General features: G+C 43.0%; 1 protein-coding gene across 1 annotated transcript; it reads left to right on the top strand.

Moving 5' to 3' along the window:
- The first annotated feature begins 1,603 nt into the window (after positions 1 to 1,603).
- On the top strand, positions 1,604 to 2,243 carry LOC118486541. Its single transcript, XM_035983055.1, has 2 exons — positions 1,604 to 1,636; positions 1,725 to 2,243. Exons 1-2 carry the CDS (start codon positions 1,616 to 1,618, stop codon positions 2,241 to 2,243), a joined length of 540 nt encoding a protein of 179 aa, XP_035838948.1. The 5' UTR covers positions 1,604 to 1,615.
- Positions 2,244 to 8,874: the final 6,631 nt, after the last annotated feature.

Below are 8,874 nucleotides of genomic sequence, written 5' to 3'. Positions count from 1 at the left end.
TAACGTTGTAGTCCAGGTAATGCGGCTTCAACGTCTTCATTTGAACAACTTGGACCGAGTCTCTTGGAGAAAGAGTCTTTGCGAACGTTGGGCACCTGCACGCGTATTCCTGCACTCAACACGTTAGTAATCCTGAGGATACTATTCAGGATATTATAGACATCCTGAATGAGCATCTCGGATATAAGCAGATATCATTTATTCAAGATATAACCCAAGATATTTCCCAGGACATGAGGAGCTCAGAATTTTACCCATAACAATTGTCCCCAAAAATGTTGCCGTTAAGGATCCTGAGTCCTAACGGTTACATTTTTCACAATAACCGAGGCGATTAAGAGATAGGACTTGATGTGACCGCTTGCAACCGTTCAGCCTATTTCTACTCATTACTCCCCTATATCTTCTCTCGTTCACCCCATTTAATCTTTATCAAGAAGAAAAAGGTAAAACCCTTCTCTCTCTCTCCTTACTTCTTTCCTTTATACTATTCCGGTAAAGATATGGCGAGACAGACAAGGTCAAGCTCCGGCGACTCCGCTCCCTCGTTTATTCACCAAAATATTCTCCAGGATCCGGAGAAGGAAATATGCACCTTTGACAGCGCACGTCTGTCGGCCCTTAAAACCTCCGGCATCTTCCCGGAAGGGACGGTGTTCCGACCATTTGATCGGGAAATCCGATCAGACATGGTCTCCGACGAATGGATATGCTTCAACGCTTTTCCTTTTACCTTGGGGTTACAGTTTCCATTTCCCGATTTCATCACCGAGTTCTTCGATACCACAAAAATCTGTTTCAGTCAAACAATGCCAATGCTATGGCGGGTCCTGCTCGTTCTTGATCAAATCAAGAACAACCATATTCCTGACCTTTCCGTTCATGACCTCCCCTTAGCATATCGGCTTAGATGCCATGGTTCCTGCCGTTTTTTGTTCTACTCTACCTCCAGCGACCCACTGGTACTTCGTGCCACCAGGAATGAGGAGGAATGGAAGTCCAAGTTTTTCTTTGTAAAAAGAGACTCAATCCCTGGTGGAACGGAATATCCAGTGCAGTGGTTGAGAAAGGGTAGGATTTAGGGCTTTAGGATGATCCTGTTTTGTATCTTGTTTCATATCCTGAACTGATCAACTTTCTTTTTACTGTTTTATTTGCAGCCGGTTTTAGGAAGCTAGCACCCCCTCTTGCAGATTCTCAGAAAAGGATTGACGCTATCAGACTCCTTCCCGAAGCTGAAAGAAGTTTTAACCCGTCTCCACCAACTCCAAGCCCTCTTTCCAGTGTTAACATGTCTGGTAAGGATCCTGCTCAATATCCTGCATACATGTTCTTATTTGAAATATCTTAGGAAAGAATTTTTACTCCCTGTTGTGCGGACTCCAGCAAAGTTCCGATCCTCCTTGACCTTGACGAGCTTGACAGTTATCCTACTCCTGTCATGGTCAAGAAAGAGACACCTGCTGCTACCAGCTCCAAGCCACTGCCGGCCCCCAAGGCTAACCCTAGGACCCGTGCTTCCACAGCAAAGAAGAGGAAGGGCTCTGAAATCAGTGCCCCAGGCTCCGAGGGATTCTCCTATGATGAACTCAGCTTTTCCGACTCCTTAGAGCCCATGACATCCTTCCTCAACAAGGTAGTATCCTGCTACATATCCTGCATATATATCCTGAAAGGATATCCTGATTAATATGTTCTGACCCATACCTGAATTTGATGTGTAGGGCCTTCAGCATCTGCTCCACCTGTACAACGATGCCTGCGGTACTGTTGCACTCCACGAAGCCAGGATCAAACAGCTCGAAAGCACAGTTGCTGACCAAGGCGCCATCGCTGAAGCAAAGTCCCGGCATTACGAGAGCTTAATGAAGAAAGTTACCCAAGAGGCTGAGCTCAAACTTGCCACCGCAGAAATGGATCACGAGCAGGCCATGGTTTCTTTCCGGGAAGGGATTAAGGCCTCCGCCATCGTCTCCTTGCTACAAGCCCGCATTAAGATGGCCTATGAGGCCAAGGAGACAGGCCTCGTGTGCCCAGCTTGGCCGGTGGACTCTTGGGTGGCCAAACTGAAGGAGCTTGGAGGGAAAGCTGTGCCACTCCCTGTAGAAGTCGGTGAGTCTTCCAAATCAGCTGAGGTGGTGGATCAGGTTGGAGACAAGAAGGATGCTGGAGCGGATGCTGGTGAGGATGCTGGGCAGGATGCTGGTAAACCAGAGAAGGTTGGAGAGGATGCCGCTGTGTGAGGGCATCCGAGTGGGCGATGATGGATATTGATGCTTAGGCCGGAGCCCACTTTTTTAGAGTTGATGGTTGTGATCCCTTGAACAATTTACTTTTCTTGTCTTTGAAACAATTTACTTTCCTGCATTTAGACAATATGATGACCAAAGGTGGAGGGATCCTGAGTTTCAGGATGAAGCCCTTGGTTATCAGTTAGTATAGTTTATTTTGAATACTTTTAACAAGTGGAGGTGGAGGTATCTTGGGTTCCAAGACGAAGCCTTCATTTGTTAAGTAAATATGTTGGAAAACTAATCATGCTTTTGGTGGATGGGTCTCGGTTTGAGACGAAGCCAAAAGCATAATCTTTTGCTATGTTAATAATATAACCGTTTTTTGACTTTATTCCTTTCATTACATGAATTTTACTTATGAAAATTGTTTTGTTTGAGAACTCTTGGAAATATTATGGGAAGTGTTTTGGTCAAAAATCACACAAGGATAATGCAACCAAACTCTATGTAAACGGGGAATGATGCTTGGTTTGATGAATAAAGTAAAGGATCACTTTAATGTAAAATATGCAAGTGACACAAGGATTTATACGAGGAAAAAGCCCTTGATCAATGAATGATCTCCGGCATAAAAAACCTCGGGTGATGGCAACTACCAATCACCAAGCTTCAATATAACAAACGATATTTTTACAACTTCGGATGATAACGAGCTAAGTACAAGGATCACTATAGTATCGTGTGTCAAAGTGTGTGAGAAACGTGTTGTGTCTTCCGAATGTTGAAGAGTGCTACTTATACAAGTGAGTGTGGTCGTATTTTAGGTAAATAACCTAACTATTAGCTCGTTACCCCTTCAAGAATAGAAGTAAATTTAGCCTAAATTATCGCCCTTAAATTGTGCTGAGTTTCCATATGGTCCATAACGTCCATCTTTGATTATGCATATGCCAAAGTAGCGTGACAGGTTCCTTGTTTACGTTGCTAAGAGCAGATCCTACTCGAAATTCCTGCAAGATAACATTAAATCCAAAGAGAACAATCGTTAGTATGAGGATCCCTAGGATGGTCCGTGATCCTGTCCCTGGATCTCTTCTGAGGATCACTATCTGCCAAAGAAACAAGGATCACTGATTAGGATCACATGTAAGGATCACAAGTCATAAAAATCCAGCCCTAACAATTGCCCCCAAAATATAAGGAGTATTTATCTAATATAAACGAGTTATATTTTGCCGGTCTTATCTCTAACTGACTTAACGGATATATAGCCGTTACAATAGAACTATCCATTGTGATCTGACGTCACAGAAGTGACAACCCTACACGAATCATCATTATAAATAGAAATAGGGATAGGATCGTTTGCATTTAAATTCAAAGCGACTCCCTTTATAACCGTATTCGGAAGATCAGCCAGGTATTCTCTTTCTCATCTTCTTCTCTGTTTTTCTTCTTCTTTCCATTCTTCTGTAAAGATGTTGCTCCGGAACTCCCCGCATAAGGATCCTAAGAAGAACAGCCCCTTGAAGGGTCAAGGGATCATCAAGGATTCTCCCACTGAGAGGTGTTGTTTTACCGATTCTCAGATCGACAAAATCCGTCATTGTTTTCCGGCGAACACCCTTTTCAAATCTTTTAGCCCTACTGCCTTGAGTGATTTTATTTCTGATACTTGGGTAGCTTTTCCGGTTACTCCGTTCTTGATAGGATATTCGTATCCTTTCCCACAGTTCACTCAATCCTTTTTCTCTCTTACCGGCATCTGCTATATCCAGGCTATGCCCATGATCTGGAGGGTGTTATACACCCTTGAGAGGATCATTGATCAAGAGGGGATTGACCTTGGTATGGCGGAGTTGGCTGAGATGTATGATCTTACCACTTTCGGATCCCATCGCTATTTGTTTAAGCGAAAAGCTGGGGAGGATCACCCTGTCTTCAAAGTCACCAAGAACGACACGAACTGGAAGCGACGGTTCTTTTTTGTTAGGAGAGACACCATCCCTGATGGGAAGGATCTGCCCAAAGAGTGGGCTACTCATGGTAGGATAGAGGATCCTGGAAGGATCACCATAAAACCTGTTCCTTAGGATGAGGATCACTGATATTTTCTTGTTTATTGTGCAGCTATATCCATTTCTCGTCTTAGGTTGACCCCTGCTGCAAAAGAGAGACTTTTGGCTTTTAAGAAGCTTGATCCGGAGACAAGAACTTTCCAGGTTGCTACCCAGGATTCCCAAGAAGTATCCTCTGCCTCTGTCACAATGTCAAGTAAGTATCCTTATTTAAAAAGTAATTCTAGGTAGGATTGTCAAGTTTAATTAGAATACTTATCTTATTTTGGTTGTGTAGGCGCTGGAAAATCCTCTAAGTCTGCTTCAAAGTTCGGTATTGATGATCTTGCTAATGTTAAATCTGCAAGGAAGAAGACTCCTGCTGCCAGCCCAACTGCTTCAGCCCCTAAAGCACCTATTAGGGGTAAAGGAAAGAAGAGAAAGGCCTCAGAGGATTTACAAGGTCTGCCCCTGCTCCGCCAACAGTTTTTGGACTACTTCAACGAGGTAAGGATCACTGCCCCTGTTTGTTATCCTGACAGTTTTGAGGATCACTTGTTTCTGACGTTATGCCCTGTTTTCCTTACAGAAATTTGCTGAGATAGAGACTTATGTTGGCCACGTCGAGGATCAGGACCGCCAAATTGCTGACCTCCAACAAATGGGTGTGCTGAAGGATCTCAAGATTGCTGATCTTGAGAAGGAGCTCCGGGCTACCAAGGATGAAGCTGCCAAAATGCTGATCAACTTTGACTATGAGAAGCATGATATCACCCAGGACGCCAAGGTCTCTGCTGCGATAGCCATGTATAAGATCCAACTGCAGATGGCTGCGGAAGCTCAGGATCCTGCCTTCGACAAAAGCACGTGGGACGTGGAGGGCTGGAAGGCGAGGCTGGCAGAGTTGGAGGATGATGAGGAGGCTGAGGAGATCCCGATGCTTGAAGGTGCTGGCAAGGATCATGCTGGGGAGGCAAGTGGAGCCGGTGGTGATGGTGCAGCGAAGTATTGAGCTGCAGGATTGGGCGATGAAGGAAACTTCTAGACATAGCCGGAGCCCAATTTTTTTTTGTTTAGTGGTTGTGATGTTTTAAAACAATGATGGTCTGTAACTTTGAACAATAGTTTTAGGATTAAGGATCTAGGATCCTTCAGACAATAGGTAGGATCGCAAGTGGTGGAGGGATCCTCTGTTTGGGGGATGAAGCCATTGTGATCCTGCCGCCTTTTATTTACCTGCATGCTATGACCGCACAAACAATGGACACCCTTTGCCAACCCATGTGGACGGGCCACGTTTTGCTGGTAGAAACGTGGGTTGGCGATTTTGACAACTTTGAAGGGTTTTAAATCCTTTGTTAATAAAATAACTCTAATCTTTTTGGCTTATCTCGTATTGTTATCCTTTTAATTTCCAATTGCTTTAGTACATATTCGTTTGAGTAAGAAAAGTTAAGCAAATTATGTTCAAGAAATTTAGGATATGATCCTGGATCAAATATCCTATAATCGAAAATTTCCAAAGTAGTTTAATTTAAGGATCATAGGTTCAGTTGTCAAGGTCTAAGGGTTATTCAAATGAATAATGAATGAAATTAAAAATAGTTAAGGATCATACCTGAGGATCCAAGTTAGGATCCTAACCTTTAATCAGGATAACCATAAGTAAAACTTTAATGGATAGTAAGGATTAAGGATCCTTAATTGTTTAACTTCGAAAACCTGAAAAAATGGGATATAACTTGGGACTAAGCCAATATAAAAGATAAGTTAGTAACTGGGGACATGCCCAAAGGATAACTGGGGACAAGCCCAAAGGATCACTGGGGACAAGCCCAAAGGATAACTGGGGACAAGCCCGAAGGATAGCTGGGGACAAGCCCAAGGATCGTATGTAAACTGGAGTATGGCCCTCACTGGCGACTATCCAAACTTAGTGACATGAAAATGCCAAAACCTTAGCTAACGTGAAAACGTTAGAAACCTTAGGAACGGATGTATGGTACGTCTACCATTATACGTAGGATCCTGGGTATAGCCAGTACGATGAGGTTATCAGCCCCTAAAGCGGGTACTGGTCCCAAACACGTGAACTATACCAGGATCATCGTGCGCTACAGGCGAAAACTGGGGACAAGCCCAAGGATCTGAGATGCTTTTGAAGACTATCAATAACATGCTGAGGATACCTGAACTATCAGAACTCAAATTCTCGTGAGAGGAGGATGAAGGATACATGATCCTTATCCTTAGGTAAAAATAAGAAAATGGAATAGTTTAGGATTAGGACTTTACCAGAGTAAGGATCATTGACATCACTGAGATCCTTCGAGGATGCTTTTAATGTAAGGATCATATGTGCCAGGAGGATCCTGTTCACATGAAATATTTCTTTAAGTGAACAGCATTCCAGGCTCTTGGTAACAAATTTCCTTCCATGGTTAGCAATCTATATGCCCCCTTTCCTGCTTCGGCTTCAATCAAGTAAGGGCCTTCCCACTTTGGTGCCAATTTCCCATCAGCAGGATTGATGGTATTTTGGAATGCTTTTCTCAAAACCATATCCCCAACTTGGAATTTCCTTATCCTTACATTTTTGTTGTAAGCACCAGCCATTCTTTGTTGGTAGCTAGCCATCCTTATCCTAGCCAGATCCCTGACTTCTTCAATAGTATCCAAGTCTTGAGCTAGGTTTGCAGCATTTCCTTCAGGATCACGAGTACTTGTTATAGCAGTTGGAACCACCATTTCTGTTGGGATCACTGCTTCTGCCCCAAACACTAAAGAGAAGGGTGTTTGACCAGTAGCATTCTTGGGAGTTGTCCTATCAGCCCAAAGCACATAAGGCAATTCCTCTGCCCATTTCCCCTTCTTGGATCCAAGTTTCTTCTTCAGATTATTGATGATGATCTTGTTGGATGATTCTGCTTGACCATTGGCTTGTGGGTGGACTGGTGTTGACGTTATCATCTTAATCCCCCAGCTGTCACAAAAGTTAGTAGTCCTGCTCCCAATAAATTGGGAACCATTATCACATAAAATTTCAGAAGGAATGCCAAATCTAGTTATGATGTTTCTTTTAATAAAGGATATAACTTCCTTTTCTCTGACTTGGGCAAAAGCTTCAGCCTCTATCCATTTGGAGAAGTAGTCAGTCATAGCAAGCATGAATACTTTTCCACCAGGTGCTTTAGGGAGCTTGCCAACTATATCCATCCCCCATCTCATAAATGGCCAAGAGGATGGTATAGGATGTAGAAATTCAGCCGACTGATGAAGGATATTGCTGTGTCTTTGACAAGGATCACACTTCTTAGCATACTCCACAGCATCCCTTTTCATAGTTGGCCAGTAGTATCCTGTCCTTAAGATCCTTGAGAACAATGCCCTGCCCCCAGTGTGGTTTCCACAATCTCCTTCATGGAAGTCTTTTAACACTTCTTGAATTTCAGGATCCTCGATACATCTTAAATATGGTCCTGCAAGAGATCGCTTATATAGCACATTATTCAAGATTGTGAATTGAGATACCTTAATCCTAAAAGCCCTAGGATTTTCTCCCATAGGAATCTCCCCGTGTTGTAAGTATCTCATGATTGGTGAGATCCATGATCCTGAATAAGATTGAGTATCCTCGCTAGGGATCATTGCAGTATCCTCTTCTATTTCCATGGCCACCTGATTTTCAATAGCAGGAGCCAGGATATGGATGATGGGGATACTTATATCCTCAGGGATCTTCAAATATGATCCTAGATTGGCCAATGCATCAACTTCTGTATTTTCCTCCCTTGGTACCTGTGTCAAACTGAAAGAAACGAAGGAGAGTGCCAATTCTTTGACTATCTCTAAATATTTGGTTAGTTTTTCACCTTTCACAGCATAGGATCCATTAAAGTGATTAGTGATTAACAATGAATCCACGTATACCTCAAGATACCTGATCCCCATATGCTTAGCAATTTGTAAGCCAGCGATTAAGGCTTCATATTCAGCCTCATTATTAGTGGCTTGGAACTCACAAGCTATGGAATGGGGTATTATGTCCCCCTGTGGCGATTTTAGTAGTATACCAAGCCCCGTGCCTTTGACATTTGAGGATCCGTCAGTATGTAGTATCCAAGGATCCTTAGTTTCATCTAGCTGCTGGACTTCCAATTCGGCTTCCTTTTGTAAATCACTACTGAAATCAGCCACAAAGTCTGCTAATGCTTGGGATTTGATGGCTGTTCTGGGCTCATATCTTATATCATGGGCACTAAGCTTTACTGCCCACTTAGCCATTCTTCCGGACATCTCTGGTTTCCTAAGGGCATTCTTAATTGGGAAATTAGTTCTAACAACAATAACATGGGTTTCAAAATAATGTCTTAGTTTAGTAGATGCCATAATTAGTGCAAGGATAAGTTTTTCAAGGTGTGAATACCTGGATTCAGCATCAAGTAAACTCTTACTTACATAATAGACAGGATATTGTGTACCTTCATGATCCTTAACAAGGACTGCACTTACTGCTTTTGAGGATACCGCAAGGTATAAGGATAACACATCTCCTTTTTCTGGTTTCATCAATGCTGGAGCTG

Source organism: Helianthus annuus, chromosome 14 (assembly GCF_002127325.2).
Source record: "Helianthus annuus cultivar XRQ/B chromosome 14, HanXRQr2.0-SUNRISE, whole genome shotgun sequence".
NCBI classification, from domain to species: Eukaryota; Viridiplantae; Streptophyta; class Magnoliopsida; order Asterales; family Asteraceae; genus Helianthus; species Helianthus annuus.
This window is presented reverse-complemented; position numbering and strand designations above follow the sequence as displayed.

Bases quoted from the DNA above. Each gene is read 5' to 3' on its own strand.
- LOC118486541 (XM_035983055.1), top strand. From the start codon at position 1,616: ATGACATCCTTCCTCAACAAG. The intron at 1,637-1,724 runs GTAGTATCCTGC...TTTGATGTGTAG, and splicing joins TGACATCCTTCCTCAACAAG to GGCCTTCAGCATCTGCTCCA.